The sequence below is a fragment of the Choristoneura fumiferana genome, chromosome 3 (assembly GCF_025370935.1).
Source record: "Choristoneura fumiferana chromosome 3, NRCan_CFum_1, whole genome shotgun sequence".
Classification (NCBI taxonomy): domain Eukaryota; kingdom Metazoa; phylum Arthropoda; class Insecta; order Lepidoptera; family Tortricidae; genus Choristoneura; species Choristoneura fumiferana.
In genome coordinates, this window is record NC_133474.1 from 14053468 (window position 1) to 14077737 (window position 24270).

Genomic DNA, 24270 nt, shown 5'->3' on the forward strand with positions numbered 1-24270 from the left:
CGTAGTAGCCCTGCTGTTCTTAGGAACCATAGCTTTGTTTTAGATTTAATAAAAATGGCATTCAATTTTTTTTTTCTAAGTTTCGTACATAACCGGGAAACGAACCTGGTCAAAATCTCTGTTAACTATGTTTATCAATTCTGCGCATGTTTTCGTTGTTATAGTTCTTAGTTAAATCTGATGACAATACAATAATCTGGTAGTGACAACCTGGTGGTCCGGCCAGAATCGTCTCCGCAAGTCGAAGTTCCCAAGACGATCCCATAGAGCTTTGGGAACGGAAGCAATACCATGTCCTCGGTACCGCTCTGCTTTCAGAACTACCAGAATGTCACCACCAGAATATTGTATTGTCACCATATTTAAATAAGTATGCCAAATTTAAGTCAATCCGACTACTGGAAGCGCGTCAAATTCAACATGCAAGATTGGACCCGTACATACATACATACATTATACAATACATACATTCATACACACTTGCAAGTTAAATAAATCTTTTAAAATGTATTTTCTTTCGCTTATGATCTACACAATCCAAAATAACAACGAAAAAATGAGCAGAATTTATAACATACTTTACAAAGATTTTGACCAGGTTCGATTCTCGGTTATGTGTGAGAGTTAAATCAAAAAAATTTGAATGCCATTTTTATTAAAAGTAAATCGAAGCCATGGTTCCTAAGAACAGATTTCAAGTATCTCTCGTAGTTTCTGATTTCTCCCTACTGACCCATTTGATTTGATCATCCTGTATAGACATAGAGGTGTCACACCTGTCTCTAATGAGGAACTAAAGGGCTGCGGGCCCTGCATACTGACTATGCTGCGATTATTCGGGAACCTCGAAACGGCTGAAGTGATAATAATTAGTAGCCACTATTGGGTACTTTAAGATTTCAAGGATGGTCCATATTATATTTTTTATCGATAGTAGACTTATAATGTAAGATATGAAGAAATTGAAACGTAATTTCGGCAAACCACACGTTTCGTGAGATTAATAGGTTTTGTGTCTTAGTCTGTTTAAAAAAAAGGTCGGTTTGACAACTGACAGCTGTAAAAACGGCCTTTTTTTTAACCACAGACCAAGGCACAAAGTAAACGTGGTTTGCCGAAATTAAGTTCCAATTTATTTTTACAAAACAACGGCAAGTGAAAAAAAAGAATCTATCTACAGGAGTGAGCTACATTATAATCCCAGAAAACTTAAGGTACCCAATTATTGTTTTATTTTTACATTATCCCTTTAACTAGTGAGGGCTTTGAATTAAAATAAAACTAAGAAAGATATTTTTTAATAAAATTTACTGTACCTACTTCCAAAATGAAGTAGTTAACCTTACGGGATCACAGATGTAATATAATAGGGACTTATTCTTTACACTTAACAATTACTTTTTCACTTAAAGTATTGCATTCTTCTATCAAATTTACACGTTTATAGGATCTAACGAAACTATTTCACAATCACACACTTCATACCATGATTAGTATCAGAAAGTTTCAGCACTAACTTGCCAGAAGTTATTGAATCTCCCTGATCACCACTTGAATAGTAACAACAAATTGTTGTTCATTCAGGTTTGTTGAAGAGATATTTTTGATAATACGGTCTTCCATGACTTCATGGGCCTTTCTTTGACATAACTTTTCAGTAAATCTTCGAGCTCTAAAGAAATATTCTCAGGTTTCCAAAAGAGCAACGCTTTGATGACACGGTTTTGATTGTGCCTACTCATGTATATTAAACTAGTAAAAATTGCTTCTTCCATTTGTTTTGAAGCTGAAAAAAGAATTAAAAATGTGGTTATTTTGGCGAATAAAATAGCAGGGAAGTAATAGGGCAATGGAGACTAAACGAGAGTAAGCTTTACAAAATGTTCAAATCACCAAATGGAATAACTACTCACGATTTCTGTTCAGCATATCAGATAATTGGTTCATGACAATTTCGCAATTGACTTTCATTTCCATGGGATAGGGCTTAAGCAACGGCCCTAGCAGCGATACGCAGAAGCACTTCACTCGTTCGGGTGCTCCTGACTGCTCCATGATGGGTAACAGCATATTTTTAACTATGTAGTTTTGGCACCACCGTGCGCCGTGCCTTTTCGCAAGAATTATAAGCGCCATCCTCAACATTTTCTTCTCGACTGCAATATCTAAATAAATTTCATTGTTAGTTAATTTTAATGGACATGTAAATATTGTAAAATATTGATGCATAACAAGTTTACATTGGCGTCCATATGCAGATGTAGGTACTTGAAAGAAATTAACATAATAATAAGAAATGTATAGTAATTACCACGCAATTCGATAATAGAAGTCCTAAACATTTCAAGAATTCTCATTTCATTCCACTCCGACATTTCATAGAAATACTTTCTGTTTAAAATATTTCTAATTTCTTGTACTCTATTGAATCTATCTTCGCATTTATAGAAGTGCAGCAAGTAGACCAAACACGTCACCAGAGGATTTTTAGCTGTGAAGAAAAAGTCGACCATTAAGTAACAAGATTTCAGTTTTATAAAGTCTAATTGTAATTTATCCGCGCAGTTAAATACGTACCTATCCCCATGTGCGCCAATGGTAAAATATGCATCCACACATCCAAGCATTGCCTAATAAGCGGGACAGCTTTGTACTGCAAACAGTACATTGCGTCTATAATAAATAGCCTCAATCGATTCCTATTCTTGTCGTATCTACACAATACGGCGTAAAAATGAGAGAGCGTTTCGATGGCCTCAAACTCTGGTGTTCGGTTAAGCATAAATAGTGAATATTCAATATTTTTCAAAATATTCTCAACAATATCAGACCAGCAAATTTTCAGCTGTGACACTATATAAATGAGTATCTGTTCGGCCTTTGTCATGGGCGGTGCCGGTGGCACATACACTTTGTTGTATAGCTCTATCTTCCTTGCAGGATCCTTCAAGAACTTCATCAATCCCAATAAAAATTGTACTTTCTTCCGGCTCTGCAAGTCTTGAACTAATTTATCCATTGCCTGCTTCGTATCTTTAGGGGATAACTTCTGAATTTCAGCAATATCATCTTCCAATTTCTTACATACGGCGTTTACGACGTTATCTGAAAATAAATATCATTGACGTTAAATAAAAAGGCCATTTTTATTTAAAAGTTTAAAAATACTATTTTAACACCATATTTAATGCATTAAATTAAACTACCTGACACTTTTGGTGCTGTCGATTTTTGAGATTTCCCGCCGTATTTGTCCAAGCAAGCGCATAAAATTCCGAATTTCGGATGTTCTGCTCGTCGTGAGTTTGGTACACCACATTTAGACGTGGCTATTCCCGAAGCACTGTTTTGCTTTTCTTTCACTGGCGATTCATCGAACATGTCCAAGTCTCCATAATCTAAAAGTCTTTCATTTAAATGTGTTGTTTGTTCCTTTTTCGTTAATGCTTTTGACTCGTTGTGTGTTACTTCACTATCAGAATGTAGGACTGATGAACTCCTTAAGATCCTCTTAGGAGAGAGATGTGGTTTATCTACTGATGGACGCTTAAGCCTTTTACGGCATTCTGACGATTGTACTGCGTCACTACTATAATTTATTTCTTCCGTCACAGCTGGCAGACACGGCTTTGCAAAGTTAGGAACATTATGCCTAGTACTCGTAAAACTGTTGGCACTGTTATTCTTGTCTCGATTTCTGCTATACATTTTAAGAACTGGCCGTGTTTGACTTGGTGACAGCAGATGTGGCGTGAAGGGCTTGTCAAAACTCACTTCTTTATTATTGTTAACCAAATCTTTCCCATCAAGATCTTCCATCAAATGTGACACTGAATTATCGTTGCTAATACTTTTACTTTGGCTACGAGTTCTGGCTGTTCTTTGACATCCTTTAAAAGTTTCAGAAACTATTTTAGAGTTATTTTCAACTTTTTGATATTTGTCTTGAGTTGATTGAGGTGGGAGTGAACGACTGTTAGTTGATTGAGGTGGTGAATTTTCAAATGTAATCTCTTGAAGTCCATCATGAACCACACTTTGCGTATAACTGACTATTTTCTTTTCTTGTGTATCCTCCAACTGATTACTAGTAGGTGCAGTTTCTGTGCTTTTTGACTTCTTCTTCCGAGCATTTGTCTTCCTAGATAGTGGTAACCGAGAGGCAACACTCGCTTTTTTGTTCTCTTTTTCTTTAGATTTTATCTCAGCCATAACTTTGCAAGCTTTTTCGTAAGCAGCTTTATTGTCGGTAAAACTATTGGATTGATTTTTTTCTTTACATGGTATCAATTTTCGATTTAATTGTATACGTCTTTTTCTTTTACTGAGAATGTCTACTTTTTTTATCTTGCCTTTAGGCATCATTTTCTTTCGCAACTTTTGTAATTTCGTGGCTTTTCTCATCTTAGGTGCTTTTTTGGCGTCTTTTTCTTCAGGCGGTAGCTTCTCTTTCAACACTTGCTCTTTTAAGATCTCATGTAGGCTATTAGTATCACTTTCGAGGCAATCTGGTCCTAATTCAATGACAATTTCGTGTTCATATACATCATAATCTGACAATGCTTCATCCGATAAAATGTCTTGATTCGGTAGGGATTCTTCAAATTGCAACCTTTCTTTTGTTTTCAGGTTATTATTCCCCTCATAATCATCATTGAAACTAGCGTCGTCAATGTCAACAATCAGACGTAGCGAGTCAGGCGTCTGTGGCGACGCGGGTGGTGGTGGTGACGCAGGTGGCGAGCACGACACTGGTGTTCGTGACGAAGCTGGTGGCGATGATACTGGAGGCGGTGAGGTCTCGGCTAGTGGTGGTGACAACACAGATATTGTTGGTAAAGCGGGTGGAGGCGATGGCGCGGTTGACGGTGGCGCCGCGGGCGGCGGAGGCGACGCGGGCGGTGGTGGCGACGCGGACGACGGTAGTGATGGCGCTGGGGAGAACAATGATGCTCGTGCCCGGTGTGGTGGCGCCAAGAAGTCATCACTTGGAGTTGGTGGTGACGAATCAGCAAATAATAAGCTGTTTAGTCTTTCCAATTTTGATTTCTTGTCATTAAAATCTAATTTCTCTATACCACTGGGTATTTCCTCAGGCACTTGAATTTTCTGTGCAAAATTGTGTTCAAGTTTTTGGTCGTCTTGCATTGTTGTATCTTTAGCTGTTACTATATCATCACTTGACAGTACTGGAGTACATCCAGTATTCATGACACCAGCTTTGTTAATTAATGGATTAAGTTTCTGAAGGAAATTATTAATATTCATAATATCGTTTGCGAGTTTAGCAACTGTGGCTTGCAAAGTAATATTTTCTTCTCTGATTTTCGCTGCATCTGGACACAAGCTGCTGTGCAATACTGTTTGAGTGGCGGAATTACCTGTTACCAAAGTGCGTGATTTTGCAGGTGTAGTTGGGAGAGGCGTAATTAGTTTTTGGCTGAATCGCATTGTGTCTAATATCATCTGTATTTCGCCATCATTGCTATTTTCATCTTCTAAATAATTACTGGTGTTCAATTCCAAGCATTCATTCTCTTGAATATTTTGATGCTTGTCATTATTACAATAACCTGGTGTAGTATCTCCCAACTTAAGCGGACTAGTAGCAACGGCAATATTCTTAGTAGCACTTTTAACAGGACTTGTTGATTTTTCTACAGAGTGAGTTACTATTATGGGACTCACTACTCTATCAATCATAATAGTAGGAATATTACTACTTCCTTTTAAGTTTTCACATGAACATTTTTTTATTGTGTGACTAGAACTTTTCTTCTCCAATCCTCCCATACACTCCAAGTTTTCAAATATTATTGGGCTTGTAGCAACATTAGTAAATTGTCTTACTGGGGCAGGACTTGTAGCAATATCAACTGTTATTTTATTTTTGTTTCTTACAACTTCTGCACTTAGTGGACTATGTTGGCTAAAGTATTCTGGACTATTAAAGCATTTATCGCTGTCTGAAAACGCTAAAGATGACCCTCGACCAGTATCTAAGCTTACTACTTCATTACTGCATTCCGAATCATGATCAATATCATCCCTTGTAGGTGTATTTCCTAAAATAACAAACAAAAAAACAAATATCAATTGAATGAAATTTCTTTTTAGGTACAGAACACTAATAGTAAAGAATATTAAGGAAAAACTGGCCAAGTGCAAGTTCAGCTGGATATTTCCATGCGGTTCCCGAGAAAAGAGGTCCTGACAGACGGACAGGCTGACAATAGTGATTCTATGAGAAACTAATCTCATCATCATCATCATCATATCAGCCATAGGACGTCCACTGTTGGACATAGGCGTCCCCCATGGACCTCCAGTTGCCTCGGTTGGAAGCGGCTTGCATCCACCGTGAACCCGCGACTTTAACCAGGTCACCCGTCCATCACGTTGGTGGACGTCCTTCGCTGCGCTTGCCAACGAGAAACTAATCTAATTTGCTACAAAACAAACTGAACATCAAAAATGGCGGTTATTGAAAAATAATTCAATAATAGTTCTTAAAAATTCAGACAAACTAACATGCGAGATTTGTCAAAATTGTCTGCATTTCATTTGGATTAATACGTCATCTCGACTGATATTAGAATTGAGGTGTTCGAAATTGGAATGTAAATAAAATTGACCTAAATGTTATTGTTACGCAATAATAAAATTTTCACAAATAAGGAATTTCTTACAAAACGATTAATCCTTACGCTGGTCATAATTTCCGGTTTTTGGACGCATTATAGAGGGTTTATGATATGTGTGTAGATTAAGTTTTTGAAATTTTCACCAACACACATGTATAAATTTTCGTGAGATTATTAAAAAACCTCAAACATTAAAATGCTAACATTACCTTCATTAATATGAAGATCTTCCAGTTTGGCGCCAATTTTATTATCAATCCCTTTTGTTGCGGTCAAGACCTGCTGGAAAAACATTATAATGTTTGTAAGTAAATAAATCAAAATGGGTTAAGAAACTATAAAAGTAAAAAACTATAAAACTCACAAGTTCCTCATTACATTCACCAGAATCTGACAGAGGGGACATAGGTGTGTTGAAGGTATCTGCCTCATCACAACTATTTTCTCCTGAATCACGGTCGTTAACAGCACCCGACATTCCATATTTTATTAAAAACAATTTTAGTTCTTTTGTTAGCTTTTCTGAAAACAAATAGACATTTTATATAGGAGTAAATTATTAAGTGTAGTGAAAGAAACGGGGTTTAGCTCTACATGATTCGGACTAATTCGTAGCCCTTCCTCCCAGAGCAAACGCCACGGCGGCTGCTGCAAAACGCGCGCTGCGCGCTACCGCTATGCTAGCGCAACTCAGAGATCCAAGAGCAAGGGCTACGAATTAGTCCAAAACAGGTCGCGCTAAACTCGATTAAAGGCGTGAGTTATCTGTTTGTTTTACTACAGTCTCACGGTAGTTTCATGTACAAAGTTATAAAGAGTGTGTTTGTTGCTGTTAAGAATTCTTCATCATATCTTACTTTTTCCAAGAACAACTTTGCTAATACTGCAAATATTTTTAATCAGTTGTTCATGTTCTTTTTGAAGATTTGCAAATTTCTTCTCTTGTTCTTTAAAGTTTGCTTTTTCTAGTTTGTGTTCAATCTTCAGTGATTCAATTTGAGTTTCATTTTCTTTAACTAGTTGCTGCAACAAATAAAAAATAAATAAATATATGGTCTACAAGTAACATTCTACTATCCTCCAACTAATAAAGAAGTTAACTTTATCAGTTTGTTTGTGTATTGGTATGTCGGGATAATTTCTAGAACTAGTTCTAGTAGATTACAGACAAAGCATTTATTACATTATTACCAGAAACCTTGTCTGTATCCCATATGAATAATGTACCTTTTCAGGATACAAAGGCAGTTTTGTTATTCAGGGATAAGTAATATAGCTTTCTATGCATGTATTAGTGAAAGAATTAAGAAAATCTGTTTAGTGTGATATACCATGTATCAGATCACTTCAATGAAAATGCATTTAGTTGCTTTGGTTGGTTTGGACAATGTTGTTTTGGTTTACTGATGTGCAAACAGAGCTACTGATGCTCTTGTTAGTTCTCCAAAATTTTTGCTGCACAAATCCCACTTTTTGCCCACATTGATCATTGATGATATACTAGTCCTTTTTTTGCGATGTGAAAATGCTTTATCCATACTTTCCGTGGAAAGTTATGTAAGACTCTCTCAATTTAGGGAGCATACCCACTAAAAACACAATACATCGGCGTTTGTCCACTCTGCCGTTATGAAAGCGCCATGGGATCACAGATATTCAACCATGACGCTCCCCAGTGGCCCGGCCCTTTATGCTGGGGGAACCGCGCCAGAGAGAAGTGCAATGCGTCTACTGACTTAAGTAAGGGAATGGTGGCCTAGAACTAACTATTCCAAGTGTCATACTGTGCTTATAGCCTTCATCGATTTTTAAGTTTTATGTGTCCCAGCACTCTAGCACCACTTGTTAGCAATTTTTCCAAGCTCAATTTAAATTATTAAAATTATATCGAAAATACAAACTGAGACATGGATGCACAGAAAAACCAGAAAAAGAGACCAGCACTGGGAATCAAACCCAGGTCCTCAGCATTCCATGCTGCGTGCTATACAGACGCCCCCTACACCACTGCTGGACAGGAATCTAGATACGAATTTTTCCTATGCATACATCTCAGGTTGCTTATTTCTACTTTGCTACTTAAGCAGCAGCACTAGCGACATCTATGTTTTCACGGGATACCCGTAAGTCTTGAAATAAAAAATACAAAGACTCCAAAAATCCAATCATAATTAAATTTATGTAATTTATATCAAAAAAAATTAGCAATCCCCATTCCATCTCAGCCTATATACGTCCCACTGCTGGGCACAGGCCTCCTCTCAGAACAAAAGGGCTTGGGCCATAGTTCCCACACGGGCCCAGTGCGGATTGGGAACTTCTCAACATTGAATTGCATCGCAGGTTTGTGCATGTGCAGCTTTCCTCACAATGTTTTCCTTCACTGCAAAGCTCGTGGTAAATTTCAAATGTAATTCCGCACATGAATTTTGAAAAACTCAGCGGCGCGAGCCGGGGTTTGAACCCTCGACCCTCTGCTTGAGAAGCGATAGGACAAACCACTAGGCCACCACGGCTTGTTTAGCAATCCAATGTCAATCAAATCATGTGGTAGACAATTGAAAGACAGTTAGAAATATGTCTTACCTGTAACTGTTTGGCATGGGACTGCATTCCATCATATCTATTATCAGCCATAGTACATTTTTCTTCCAGTTCCAAACTTGAGGTTTGCATTTTTTTTATTTCCTGTGGAAATATGAAATTTAATGTACTAACAAACATGTGAAGGGTGTTTTCCATACAAAATTAAGTGATCCATATTTTAAAACATAGTCCACATGTGCTTTGGCTAGTGCCTCTCGCAATAAAAATCAAGAATTTTAGAAACCAGCCAAGTGTAAATCAGATTCTAACACCAAGGGTTCCATACAAATTTCCAGACATCTATTAATATCCAGTATTAGCAGAACCCTGCTCCTAAGCAAAATGTATGCAGTGTGGGATAATTTTAGATTGGGTACTGACATAGACAAACAGAAAAAAAAACTGTTATTTTCATTGGTTATGCTTATAAAAGCTACCTTCAGACCAAAGTTCAAGTTTCTGGGACAACAGCAAGTACCACATTAGTAGGTACTGATTCTCTAGTAATTGGTATGAAAACACCGCAAATAATAACGGATTATTATCAAATAAAGATTCAATCAAGAAAATTTAAAAAGTACCTGGTAAAGTATTATGTAGTAATAGTGGGACAACACCGAAAACTACAGGTTATTAGAAATTATCAAATGTAATTATGTTATTTTTCACACCTTTTTCTTTTTACATCCAAATAAATTTTATTCAAATAAAAATATGATGGTGACTGAACAAATTTTGGATTTGTTATTTATTTTATTGGTGGATCAAAAATTCATTGGTTGCTCATGATTTTTTTGTCAATGCTGTTTATTTAGGTAAACTGCTGTATGGAAATATATAAATAAGTGATATAAAATTTATGCAATAAAATCAAGATTTTAAACCAATAAAAAAAAAAAATTTCCAGTCAGTAGTATTGTATAGAAAATAAAAAAACTGTTATTCATTGGTTATGTCAGACCAAAGTTCAAGTTTAGAAAAGCTCGTAAATGTAATAATTTATTTTCATCATTTCATACACCTTTTTCTTTTTACATCAAATAAATTATTCAAATAAAAATATCTGATGGTGACTGAACAAGCGGATTTGATATTTTATTGCTGATCTCATTATGCTAATAATTTTTTTGTCAAATAAAATGCTGTTTCATTTAGGTAAACTGCTGTATGTTATAAAATAAATATAAAAATAGAAGTTATATTTATAAAAAAAACAGTAGTAGTAATAGTCATTATAGTGGTGCACTCATAGAAAAGCTTTACTTCAATATAAAAATCAGTATGCCACAAATATAAATTGTAGTTTATTAGGTAATATTTTGAGTTGAGTACCTATTTAGTTGTAAATTCGGATAGTTTTTGGATAAAAAAAGGTTTTTTTTATTTGTGTTGAAAAACTAGCCCTTAATAACAGTGTCTTTTGATTGTATTGATTTAGAAGTTTTATTTTTTCACTGCTCTAAGGGGTAGCCAGATCTGAGTATTGGATATAAATTTCAGCTTGATACCTTCATGCGTCCTAAACAAAAGGATTCTGACAAACAGAGGGACGGATTGATGGAGACAGACAGATTATAAGATTAAAAAGCAAATTAAAAATGTAATATATTTTGTGTTAGCTTTAAATTTATTAAATTTATCCTATTTTAATTTTAACTTGACAAGTATTTTACAAGACTTACTTCCTCTAATGCTGTGCATTTTTCTCTGTATTCCATGCTTTCTATACAGGCTTGTTTGTATTCTTCTTTTGAAGTGAGAAGACATCTTTCTAATGCTTTACATCCCAGTCTTTTATCATAGAATTTTCTGATAAGGGAACTGAAATATGAAAATATTGACATTAATTACATATTAGTTATGATCAGCAACCAGTAGTAATTTTTCAACATAAGTATCAAGTATATGGATATGATTCTATTTAATTCCATGCACAATTTATATTCCTATGAAAAATTTAATGTTATTTTAAAACAATAATTAAAAATAACTTACTCTGTGGACATTATTTTACGCTTTGAAATAAATATTGCCTTGCGGACTTTGTCCTTATTGGTTGGAACCTGTAACAAAAACATTATCACTCCTTGCATTTGAGCAAAGACACACGACTTATAAATTTAGCATAATATTCCAATGATGCGTTAATAATGTAGGTAGTTACATTCTATACATGGTACATACAGTAGACTACAAATAAATAGATCTGCTGTAGATTGATAAAATCCGTTAAAAGAAGAAAACTTTAAAAGTTAAGTAAATAATGTCGTGTAGGTATACATAATTTTGTAGTTGACTGTACTAATGTACTTACAATACATAGTATTTACATGATGATAGGTTAAGGTAATCAAAATTTCAAGTTAAAATTTTTAAATTCAAAATAAAATTAAGTTTATTAGTAGAATAAAAACCACATTAACTGCAGTAACATGGGTACATAATTATAATAAATGCGATAAAAATAATGTTTACCGCCAAATTGCAATGAATAGCATTAAAGTTCTAGTAACTCAAGCAGATAATATAAACGCTAACAGAATGGTAACAAACCCAGGAATTTAATAACAAAGATAATGTGGATTTTATTCAGTGGTACATTACATTATTTTGATTATAACCTAACTTACCACAGCATTGTTTGATGATTGTTGGAAGAGATTTATGTCAAAATCCAAAACTGAATCCTCAAACGTAGAAGTCATCTTGTTAACGACCACTTTCAATCACTATTTAAACCATTTTTAAGCCCTTATTTTCTGAACATAATAAAACACGATCCCTAACCCGGCAAATATCGAGGCCTCAAACCAACCATAGACAAGTAGACATAGACCATTCCATTTTTTTCTCGTTCGTTATTGATTTTGTCAAATTCTGAGGCAGGCGACAGTTGACATGTGTAGATGAAGCTTTACAAGCTTTATTCTTAAGGCCGCCATTAAGGGGAATAATAATAATACAAGCTTTATCTCCATCAACTTTTAGCGACTTATCTGGCGACTTTTGGAATACAAGTTTAAACTTTTTAAACAGTTCTAGGGCCAATAATGTATAATTTTTTGTCAACTTGATGACGACGAGAAGTATTGGCTCTGTGCACGACATCAGCGCCACCTAGCATCCGCAACTTTGTTGGCTGGCTCTAAGGCTCTGACGACCAAATCGCGACCTTGTGACAAAAATCAAAAATATCACGTATTCATTTATAATACAAAATTACTGTGGACAAAGGGTTGTGATTTCATTTTTGGTCATTAAAATTAAATGAGGTAAGAAAATTTATTAAATTAAAAAAGGGTTTTGAACTTGAAACTACCGTGACTCTCACTAATATTAAATATATTGAAAAAAGGGTGTTTTATTTTGGTTATGTCAGGGTTTGTTTATTTCATGTTTAGTTGTACTTTTCCGAATGTTTGTTCTTGGGTCTTGGGTGTTTCATATGTATTAAAGTATGTATCTATATCTATATAATTATATTTATCCGTTGCTTAGTACCCATAACTACTATTATAATATATATTATACCTATTCTGTGCCATAACACAAGCTTTGCTAAACTTTTACTGTAAAACAAAAAGATAAAGCTACTTTAATGGTTTCTTTAATTAATAGTAAACATATGTAATTGTTCTTGTATCGCTAGTAATAATTTAAATATGGTTTTCAAATCGAAATGAGTATCATTTTGAAGACTGGGTTGGTAAGTATCACTCCAATATAAAATTTCAAACACAAACCGTTTCAAAAGGAAAATTGTTGGTATCTACTGGACATGTCTGGGATGTAGAGGAATTAAGAACAAAACAGGGACAGTGTTCAATAATTCAAGCTCGCATCATAAGACAAACCTCTTTTACTAAAAGTAGGTAGTTAAGTCTAAACAAATGCTTTGTTAATGACAGATTCAAATGAGTATGACAGATGACAGAGCCTATATTATTTCTACTTTTAGCCACTATGAGCGCTGAGATAGATTGTACCCAGCGAATACAGTGCAAAAATATCTATATATAATATGGAAAGCGACAAACGCGTTTGCGCACCAAATTCAAACTTTATTTATGAATTATAGCTCTATTCGTTTATGCTCTAGCTTTAGCTATTTAAAAAAATGTTCAAATCAATTTTAAGCGAATGAGGGCTATCGTTTTTTGTCTCACTAGATGGCGCACTGTTGCGTGAGGTTTTTAAGTATGGCTTTCAAAGTCTGTTATTACGGGCGTGAAAACAAAGTTTAGATTAAAATCATATTTAATATACCTTAAAACCGTACCATAAAAATATCGAGCAACCACAGTGTTGCATAGTCCCCGTTTTGTTCGGAAAAAAAGGAGGACAAAAGTTTCCGAAAGACAAAACTGTCTCAATACACAGACATTCATAGCCCCGTAACGCATAATTGCCATAATTAATTTCAGATATTGCAAAATATTCACAAAATTATTCTAATTATAAATAAACCCTCGTAGCTCACCCAAAAACTATGAGATTTGACATTTCGGAGACCTCACGCTACACTAGCGCCTCTAGCGGCGAATTCATACGCGATAGCCCTCATTCGGAAATCTTCTAATTTAATTGTTTTTTTTTTTCGTATCCCAGCCTTTCAGACCACCAGTGGCCTCTTGTGTCTCTCCCAGACAAAGCCCGTCCGCTCGCTCGGTGGAATTAATTTAGCGACTTCTTAGCGCATTTTGATTTTGAGTTTAGCGACTCGAGTTTCTAGGAGTTGGCGACACTGACATCAATACAAACAAAACGTCAATATTTTGGTCAATATCAAACCATCAATCAATAAGGATGTTTTTGTTTTTTGGGTCGCGCTGTCATCGTTCATCCACCATTACCTCTCATATTTCGTTTTCTAGAATTTTTTTACCGTACAACGGCAAAAACTACTAGACACTGGCAAAATTGTCCTCCGATGGACAGAGCCATATTTTTTTAAAGAAACAACAACATTAAATTTTATAACGGTTGGACACTTGGACAGTTATTACTTCATACGCCAAAATAACATGTTTATTACAAAATCCACATGTAACAGTAAAATTATGTCAGTATATTCTATAATAATAGCTTTAATTCTAGTCTAGCTGTGATATTATAAGGTGCTGGCAGCACTCGTTCGACTCGATTCGATTCGATACGCCACACCTACCAATCACACGAAGTCACGCTGCAAGCAAAACTGTAAACAAAACAAAGCAGCACAGCGCATCAGTTATCTACTCATTGTTAACCAAGTTTTTTAATTAACACGACAACTGGTGATATATTTGCTGTGGCGTCGTTGAAGTTCTGTGTAACTAATTTGTTAATTTTATATTGACATAATATTGTGTTAATTTTGCGTAAATCGGCTGTAAAATCATTCAGTGATACCCGATTCATGCAAGTATTGAAATCCACCACCTATTTCAGCATCTGATCAAGTTCAAGGTTGACAAGATTGAATTCATCCAAAGTAGTTAAACGGTTCGTATTACCTGTTTGTTATCTGAGAGACTTATTTTTATTGTTTGTGTTATGATATCTTCACAAAAAATATCCTTTTAAAGCTAATTTGTGAAACGTAATAATATATTTGTGCCTACGTACTAATCGTTTTTACCTTCAGTTTCTCATTCTTCCTTTGTCAATAACAGGAAAAAATCTTTGAATGTGAATAATATTTATGTGCACTGATATACCAAAGTTCCACTTAAGAACTGGCTGGCCCCGACTTCCTCAAGCCTTGTGTACTTAGGAAAGTACCCACATTAATTTAGCTCAATTGTGGCTTTTATATTTTAAATGCTTGTTTTTTTTTTCATTCAATGAGCTTCCCCATTTTTGGCTTGATAATAAATTATCCACTACAACTACACTATTTATTAAAGTTACTTGCCGAGGGTATAATGCGGAAAGTTATGTAAAGTGCCTTTACATTTTCATCCTCGCCAAACATTGATTATCTTGGTGAGCAGTGTATTACACTCAGCTACAAAGAAATTGATATGGCCAAGGTTACAAAATTATATACCCAACCTTAATGTTGTCAACAAAGTCAGTACACATATTTATGTACTTTGATCATATCAGTCTCTTTAAAATTACCCAGTGAAAATTTATAGATACTTGCTTTCTTGCCTTTGATTTTGATATGTTCCATATCGTACATTATTTTTTGCTTAAGTACTAAAGTTTGCTTTGTTTCAGATGGTTTATCAGAATAGTGTCTTCAGGCACAGCAGCCTTTATGATCGGGTGGAAAAGCTGCTTCTCTCATATGAATGGAGTGATTGTAGATTTACAGTGGCTGGAAGAGATTTCAAAGCACATAAATTGATTTTAGGCATCAGTAGCCCTGTTTTCGAAGCAATGTTTTATGGTCCACTTTCAAGCAATGAAGAAATAGCTATCACTGACATAGAACCAGATGTATTTCAGTTACTCCTGAATTATATATATACTGATAAAGTTGAAATACCTTCCATTGAGCAAGCATTTGAGCTTTTATATGCTTCCAGGAAATATTTGCTTGAACACCTAACTGATTTGTGCATTTCTTACATTCAAGCAAATATAAGTACAGACAATGTGATAAGAGTGTTGAACTATCCAGATTATCTACAAGATGAACAACTGGTTGCATTCTCTCTGAAACTTTTTTGTGAGCATGCCAACTATTTATTGCAGGAGCATAAAAACTTAATTTCAAGCTCTTGCTTAAAAACAATTTTACAAAGTAATGAAATGAATGTCAAAGAAAAAGATCTGATTATTCATGTTTTTCAATGGACTTTACACTATTGTAAACAGAACAATCTGACTGAAGATCTGGAAACTAGGCATAACATTTTGATTGAGAAAAACTTATTCAAGTTACTAAGATTTTCTGCCCTCACTCTTGATGAATTTGATGGGATACTTATGACTTCTGATAATATTTTACTGCCTAAAGAATCATTGATGATAAGGAGTTTGATTAAAAATGAGCAAAATATAAATACACATTTAGTCAATTCTATTTGTACAAGCTCTGTGCCTCGGTGCCCCCTGAAGCTACAGTGGGATCTTTGTCTTCGCAGGCCACTTAGATCAGCAGCTCCTATTATAATAGATTCCAGTAACAGTATTATTAATAGTAGACTCAAATCAAACAAATCTGTATTTATAAACTCTCTTTGTATACCCACAAGAATGGCTCCGATGCTTAACTTTCGCAATAACATAGGCAATTCATACTCTGAACAATTCTCTGTCTTGGTAGAATGCGAATTTGATAAAAGTGTTACCAAATTAACTAACTTTATGAACACAGTTGACTATGATGCCTCTGTAGAAATCGAGTTAACAGAACCATATTTTATCAAAAAGGATAATTGGTACAAAATAACTTTTCAATGGTCTCAAACATTTGATACTATTACATATGTAGTGGAATATCGCGATAGAATATTCACAGATCATAGGGTTAGTTTTGAATTTGACGACATGTCACCAATAGCAAGATCTGGAGGTAGTTTTCTTGGGGGTTTGAAGTTTTGTTTGTAATTCGGCCAGTATTATTCTAGACTAAATGTCAGTATTTCAACCACCTAACATATTAGTAATTAGTTTTTAGCAGTGAGATCTGACTAATCTTATCTCTTGATTAAGCATTGAATTGGATGTATTAACAAAGTTTAGTTGTTAGATTGTCTTTAGGAGAGAAATTTGTTTTGTGAAGGAAATGAAATTAATTATAGATAGTTAATTGTACACTTGATAGCGCCACACGCCAGTTTTATATTCAAGCGGCGCTTTCGGATATACCTACCTCATTGCCAAGAAGATTGCAGTGCAAAAAAACTGGCAAATCGTAATTTACTTAGGTACTTGATGCAAAATCCATGAAGCACTAATAAATTATGTAGCGACATTTGTAATCCTGGCCATGGAATTAAGAGCGTTTATACCTCCTCAGCTGGCAACGTTGTATTTTTGTTAGTTTTTCTTGATTATTTCTTAAAAATTGAATGCAAATTTAAAATTTTGTCTAATAGAACACTTCCTAATATATAACTTAATGTGTCTACTCCAATAATTCTTCGTGATAAACTTTTATATTCTTTAAAAACGAATAAGTCTGTACCGAATAATTATTGGAGTAGACACATAAGTTATAGGTATATTAAGAAGTGTTCTATCAGACAACATTTTTCATTTTCATTAAATTTTTATGAAATAATCGAGAAAAACTAACAAAAATACAACGTTGCCAGCTCAGCAGGTATAAACGCTCGTAAGCTAATTAAAGTTACGTTATGCCAAAGTGACCACCTTGGCAGCTCCGAAACATTGATGGCAGACTACCTATAACACTAAGGGCCAGTACAGACGGACTGCATTCCAACTGCAACGTAACTGCCAACTGCCGATACATTTATCATTGCAGTTCCATTGCAGTCGGCACAACTGCACGATGACTGCGATAAAAATGTATGAGCAGTCGGCAGTTGCCGTTGCGTTGCAGTTGGAATGCAGTCCGTCTGTACTACGCAACTCTGGGCATACTCTCGTCTGGGCTACTACGAAATTCGAAATACGAAGTACCATCCCTCTCACTCTCGTATTAAATTTGGATTTTTCGAAGTTCGTATTAGCCTCTGGCCCTAAGCCACAATATTCATAGTTCATACCTACTTAAAAATCTGTGCCCCCAATGTAGATGCACATTTGGACTTGTGACATTGTGAGAACGCTTTGAATGTTCCAAGTGTAAGTTATTTAGGATTTTGGCTATTAGAAATAACTAGATGCTCCGATTTCTTCTGGGAGTATAAAAATCGATAGGTAATTTTAAATTCAATAAAATGTGCGATAAAACTAACATTCGAATGTTTTACTTAGATCAGTGTTTCGCGACCTGTGATCTGCGGACCCCTTGGGGTCTATGATCCTAGCTAACTTTATGAGCATTAGAAGTAAAAAGTTTTTAGGGGTCCGCGACGTGAAGGAAGCTCTAGGGGAGCGGTCGGCAACATTTTGGCAGGCAAGAGCCACATGGTAACGTGGCACATAGGTATTTAAATATAAAGGCGGGCAAAAATACATACTGTTCATAATTTTAATAATAGGTATTCGTGATGCTAAAAATTCGAAAACATTTCATTTAGATTCCATTAAAAAATTTAACGAGAATTTCAAAATAGAACTATTCTCAAATGCTCCAACATTTTTTTATGTAGGACTTTTATTTATAATAATAAAGACGAGCAAAAAAAGTTTAGGAAACGCTGTTTTAGATGTACTTACGCACATTAGTAGGACATTCCCTGTTAGTTCGGGCAAGGGGGCAACTGAATCAAACCAAATAAAAAGTAAAGCTATTTGATCTGATTCAACGGGATATTGTAATTTTATTATTAAATTTAGTGATGCACCTTACCTATTTTACTCTACCACTTATTTGGATAAGTGCAATAAATACATTTTAATTCAAAAAATAATTTTATTTCCAAAAGCCCTAGTGTACCTACCTGAATTAGATTTTTTCTTGTTATGAATGTTTTAAAAGGCATGTATTTAATCGTGCTGTAATGCTAATATGCTATGTGCTATGTAGTCATTCTAATCAATGAAAAGTTAATGTTTATTTAAATGACTTTACTTAAGTACAATAAATTATCTCAATTTTTAATTCAAGACAAAACTGCAACACTTTAAACACATGAGCATAAAATCATTCAGATGGTGGCCCTTCAAATTTTTTAGTGAGGATTACGACACGTTCTGCTTCACGGATACCACTAAGCCTTGCTCCGTGCACAGTTGCAAAATACCCTGGAACAGTAGCTTCGCCTGCAAATAAAAGCTTCGGTGGCTGAGCGTCGCAAGGTCCCGGCACTGGCGTGCCAAGCTCGCATTGATGGCTAACAGAGGAGCAACAACTCATATAAGAATAAGAACCGCAGAAATGAGGATCCGACGCCCATCGTGACCGTAGCATCATCCTCGGGTATGGCAAACATGGGTTGCCCGTAAAGCGTCGCAACAAGTTTGTTAAACCTTCAGCTACATCATTATCAGCCATCGATTCCATAGCAGCGGCCTCTTGTCCCGAGATGCAAGCGCACAAAACGTGTTTACTACCCGGCATTTCGTCAACTGCACAAACGCCGCGCGTCCAGTCACATCTGCACTGTAATTCCTCGGCAGACCAAGCTAACTTTAAGTTTCCTTCGTGACATACCCAGAACGGTTCATCGTATTCAAGGAATATCTTATCACTTAATCCATAGCCTAAATTACAAATGGCATCTAATTTACAAACAGGGAGTGGTGGGGCGAACAGTTTATCGGCCTGACATTTTAAACAACCCAGAGATATCGTAAGAATTACATAGTCGGCAAATAGTTCCTCGCCGTCACAGCATTTAACCATTACTCTGCCAGGGCCTGAAGCGCCTGTTCCCCAACGAATAACGTTTACAGGTTTACTGTAGCGAATGCAGTTATCAGGGAGCCCTCGTAGAAGCGGTGCCATCACGCCTACATATCCTAATGGTACCCTGACGCTTCCACCAGGTAGTTCAATGTAGCTGCCGTACTGATCTGCGCTGACGAGCGACAAATCGTCACCACATCTATTCCTTAAAATATTACTTAAACCAAACATCACACGAGCAGCATCGTATCTCTGATCTTCTGGGAAGTTGTGTAACTCCTGTTGTATACGCAAACCAATGAAATTAAATAGTGTGCCATGACAGCGTTCCGCTCCCAACCTAAAAAGATTTGCTGCTTGCTGCTCTATTTGCCGAAACGTGTGATAAGATGTAATCGTTACTGGCAAATCAACCGGACGTCCCTCGCTTGTGCAAAATAGGCCGCGTGCTGGGTCCAAACGAGGTAAGGGCATTTGCAGAAGTCTGTCTTGTGACGCCAGAGTGTATACGGAATTCGGAAGACAAGCACCATAAATCCATTCAGCGCCCATTTCGATAATTGTATCTCCTAGCCAACATGAATGAATTCTTCCTCCCGGCCTGCAAAAAAGTGTAGATGTTTACAGACTATTCAAGCTTGAAAATTAAAGGGCATGCACATAAAATTAAATATTTTTAACCGTTCTTTGGCTTCTAGAACGACGAAGTTACGGATCCCGCACTGTGTGAGGCGATGTGCCGCCGAGAGACCGGCCATGCCTGCGCCGACGATGACAACGCGCGGCTCCTTGATGCAAGGCCCGATGTTGCACGAGTCCATGATGCACTGCTGCTGCCCCGCCGTACTCACAGCGCAACTTGCTCGCCGTTTCACTATTATTGACAACCCGCTGCCATTTTCTATTTCTCTCGCGACGAACCATTTCACTGTGAGTTGCTTTTTTTTATTGAATAATAGTTTAATACGGGATAATTTCATCGTGAAACACGTACTTTACAATGAATTTAGAGTTATAATTACATCATCGGTGAATTATTTGACGCTTTCTAATTTTGTTTGAATATCATTATAATTTTGATTGTACCTGGAAAGACAGTTCTATTTCCATAGGCAACCATAAGCATGAAGGAAGAACGCAGAGATGTATTTTTTTTAACGGCTTTAGTTAGATATTCTTCTATGTAGGTTCATTCATGTATAACTACCTACCTATAAGTATATATATATATATATATTCTCGTTAGTAGTTTCTCTATAGGTAAGTACAAATAAGTACTCGTTGGTTAGTGTAGAACAGGGTTTCTCAAACTTATGGCTCCACGTACCCCTGTTAGTTTCTAGACGACAGCGAACCCCTACCTGCCCCCCCCCCCCCAAAGAAAGTAATAAAATTGACTGTTGGAGAAACTGAGGTTATTTTTATTTCAATCATCATCATAATATATAATGCACCTATATTATTTATTATTTATTTCAATAAAAGGTAACAAATATAGGTAAGAATCGACTTGCCAACGAAAATACAAACTGAAACAAACAACAACAAATAAGTAAACTTTGGAGTTGAAATAAAAAATACAAAAAGACTCCAAAAACCAATCTTAATCATCTTGCCAGTCTTGCAGCCACCATCACGTAAACCTTGTCGCGAACCCCCTACCGTCGAATAGAGAACCCCTAGGGGTTCGCGTACCCCACTTTGAGAAACCCTGGTGTAGAAGGTTAGTAGGTAGGGTATACAGTATACACACGTATCGGTATACAGCGTGTATTTTTGATACTACCTCAAACTGTAACCAGACGAACTGATATTAAAACAAATTGTTAATTTAGAATTAACTACCAGAGCGTAATTAATTTTTGGAATATTTTCGAGCAGCAATGTAATGCGTACAATAATTTGATACGAGAGAGAAGCGTTTCTGTGACAGTTGTCACGTTAACAACAGAGACGTTTTGAATAAAAACAAAGTAGCATCACGTAGTGATAAGTACATTGCGTGCTAATTAATTTTGTTAGGAAAATAATAAGTCTATTTTTTTAATAAAACATAATAAAACGTGATTATTAGGGCCTTCGCTAACTACCCTTAAAGTTTGAGGTCGTATCAAAAATACACGCTGTATATAGTCATACTTGTTACGACCATTTTTTGACCGGATGCTGCACTTCGTGATGAAAGCAAGCCGCTTTGCACAGTGATTGTACAGGCTAAACTGAGTGATTTGACCGCAGCAGCGGAAGTTTCACCCCTTAGGAACAGAGATGGCGCCACTTCTTTAAAAAATATTTCTAAAAATTCTACAAGCTAAACTAATAGACCGATTTTAATGTTTAATATCTCAAATGAGAGCCTATTATATACGTTACTTACAAAAAAATAAAAAAAAAATATTTACTAAAAAAAAATGGCCAAAAACGGCATCTTTTTTTTTTTTTCTTGCATGATTGGTAGTTTTTACTTGATTGCTTAAAAAAACTATATGCAACATGAATGGTTTAATGTATATACATATTACTGAGTACATAACGAGTATTTAAAAAAAAATCCGAGACCGATACCTATCATATTTCACGAAATATGAAAGTTGAAATGTGAGCACAAATTTCTTTAAAAAATATTAAAAAAAATTCTACAAGCCAAACTAATAAACCGATTTCAATGTTTAATATACCAAATTAAAGCTCATAACATTCATTATTAAGAAAAAAATATTAACTGAATTTTTTTGCCAAAAACGCCATCTCAAGTTTTTTTTTCTTACCTGATTGGTAGTTTTTATTTGATTGCTTAAAAAAACTGTATGCAACATGAATGGTTTAATGCATATACATATTACTGAGTACATAACAGGTATTTTAAAAAAAACCGACACCGATACCTATCATATTTCACGAAATATGAAAGTTTAAATGAGAGTTGAAAATACAAACTGAAATATAGATGCACAGACAATACAGAAAAATAAGACCATCACTGGGAATCGAACCCAGGTCCTCGGTAATCCGTACCGCGTGCTATACCGCTACACCACTGATGGTCAACGGTACCGACACGAATTTCCCTATGCACCTCATATCTCAGCTTGTTTTTGTTTCTTACTTAGTCACTTAAGCAGCGACGCTAGCGACATCTATGCCGTAGCCCTCATCGAGAAACTTTTTCGGCATTCCATTGGAACTAAACGCTCACCCGGACAAGAGATATCGTTACTAAGCAATCAAATTAAGATTGTTTTTTTTTTTTTGGAATCTTTTTGTATTTTTTATTTCAATTCCAAATTTTTACTTTTACGGTCATCCCGTAAAACCTAAATTGAAAATACAAACTGAAATATAGATGCACAGAAAAAACAGAAAAATAAGACCATCACTGGGAATCGAACCCAGGTCCTCGGTAATCCGTACCGCGTGCTATACCTCTACACCACTGATGGTCAACGGTACCGACACGAATTTCCCTATGCACCATCAGTGGTGTAGCGGTGTAGCACGCGGTACGGATTACCGAGGACCTGGGTTCGATTGGTAGTTTTTACTTGATTGCTTAAAAACATTGTATGTATTGTATGCAACGTGAATGGTTTAATGCATATCTATTAATTTGGGATATTAAACATTGAAATCGGTTTATTAGTTTAGCTTGTAGAATTTTTTGAAATATTTTTTAAAGCAATTTGTGCTCACATTTAAACTTTCATATTTCGTGAAATATGATAGGTATCGGTGTCGGTTTCTTTTTTTTAAATACTCGTTATGTTCTCAGTAATATGTATATGCATTAAACCATTCATGTTGCATACTGTTTTTAAGCAATCAAGTAAAAACTACGAATCAGGTAAGAAAAAAAAACTTAAGATGGCGTTTTTTGCCAAAAGCTTTTAGTAAATATTTTTTTTTTGTATTTTTTTATAAGTAACGTATATAATAGGCTCTCATTTGAGATATAAAACATTGAAATTGGTCTATTAGTTTAGCTTGTAGAATTTTTTGAAATATTTTTTAAAGAAGTGGCGCCATCTCTGTTCCCAAGGGGTGAAACTTCTGCTGCTGCGGGTCAAATCACTCAGTTTAGCCTGTACTATCACTGTGCAAAGCTGCTTGCTTTCATCACGAAGTGCAGCATTTTGTCTCTAACAAGTATGACTAATACGGGTATGTATGAAATACCGAAAAACGAAAGACCGAATTTCACAAGACCTATAGACGGAAGGCCGAATATTAAAACGTCGAATGGATATATGGCCGAAAGTTTGAAATCCCGAAAATACATTTGACCGAATGCCAAAAACCCGAAGACTACAATCCCGAAGATCAAAATACCTACACCCGAAAGGCCGAAAAATCATAATGCCGAACAGTCATAATCCCTACAAATAAAATAATCGACAATCAATATATCGAAAATCACAATACCGAAACCATCGTTACACCAAAGTCTGCTGTATCTATTTTTAAATGACAACATTCTGACTTTTCCAAGCGGGGGTAGATTGACATTTTCATTTTCTGTGCTGTTACAAAGAATACCTAACATCCAACCTCTGAACCTAAACTATCCAAGTCGTTTCTGCTCTGAAACGTCTTCCTCGCTCGCTTCGCTCGCTCGCTGCCAGC

At 35.7% G+C, this 24270-nt stretch overlaps 3 protein-coding genes across 7 annotated transcripts; 1 reads left to right on the top strand and 2 right to left on the bottom strand.

The window, feature by feature from the left end:
* Window positions 1–1291: 1291 nt before the first annotated feature.
* Window positions 1292–12061, bottom strand: LOC141426673 (uncharacterized). 2 transcript variants are annotated; one of them, XM_074085768.1, is made up of 12 exons: window positions 11861–12061; window positions 11226–11293; window positions 10913–11051; window positions 9231–9332; window positions 7502–7667; window positions 7009–7166; window positions 6854–6923; window positions 3207–6065; window positions 2578–3105; window positions 2312–2491; window positions 1914–2165; window positions 1292–1786 (listed from the first exon to the last, which is right to left on the bottom strand). In XM_074085768.1, exons 1-12 carry the CDS (start codon window positions 11933–11935, stop codon window positions 1581–1583), a joined length of 4803 nt encoding a protein of 1600 aa, XP_073941869.1. In that variant the 5' UTR covers window positions 11936–12061; the 3' UTR covers window positions 1292–1580. The 2 variants fall into 2 exon arrangements, with proteins under 2 accessions (XP_073941869.1, XP_073941868.1); XM_074085767.1 differs by having other exon boundaries at window positions 6854–6926.
* Window positions 12062–12368: 307 nt separating this feature from the next.
* Window positions 12369–18093, top strand: LOC141426676 (BTB/POZ domain-containing protein 6-B-like). 4 transcript variants are annotated; one of them, XM_074085772.1, is made up of 3 exons: window positions 14018–14212; window positions 14661–14714; window positions 15438–18093. In XM_074085772.1, exon 3 carries the CDS (start codon window positions 15438–15440, stop codon window positions 16773–16775), a length of 1338 nt encoding a protein of 445 aa, XP_073941873.1. In that variant the 5' UTR covers window positions 14018–14212; window positions 14661–14714; the 3' UTR covers window positions 16776–18093. The 4 variants fall into 4 exon arrangements, with proteins under 4 accessions (XP_073941874.1, XP_073941873.1, XP_073941872.1 ...); XM_074085771.1 differs by lacking the exon at window positions 14018–14212 and adding an exon at window positions 14248–14292; XM_074085773.1 differs by lacking the exons at window positions 14018–14212; window positions 14661–14714 and adding an exon at window positions 12369–12502.
* Window positions 18094–18694: 601 nt separating this feature from the next.
* LOC141426675 (peroxisomal N(1)-acetyl-spermine/spermidine oxidase-like) lies at window positions 18695–20774 on the bottom strand. The gene is made up of 2 exons (XM_074085770.1): window positions 20332–20774; window positions 18695–20251 (listed from the first exon to the last, which is right to left on the bottom strand). The coding sequence occupies exons 1-2, from the start codon at window positions 20628–20630 to the stop codon at window positions 18946–18948; spliced, it is 1605 nt and encodes a 534-aa protein (XP_073941871.1). The 5' UTR covers window positions 20631–20774; the 3' UTR covers window positions 18695–18945.
* Between the last annotated feature and the right edge of the window lie 3496 nt (window positions 20775–24270).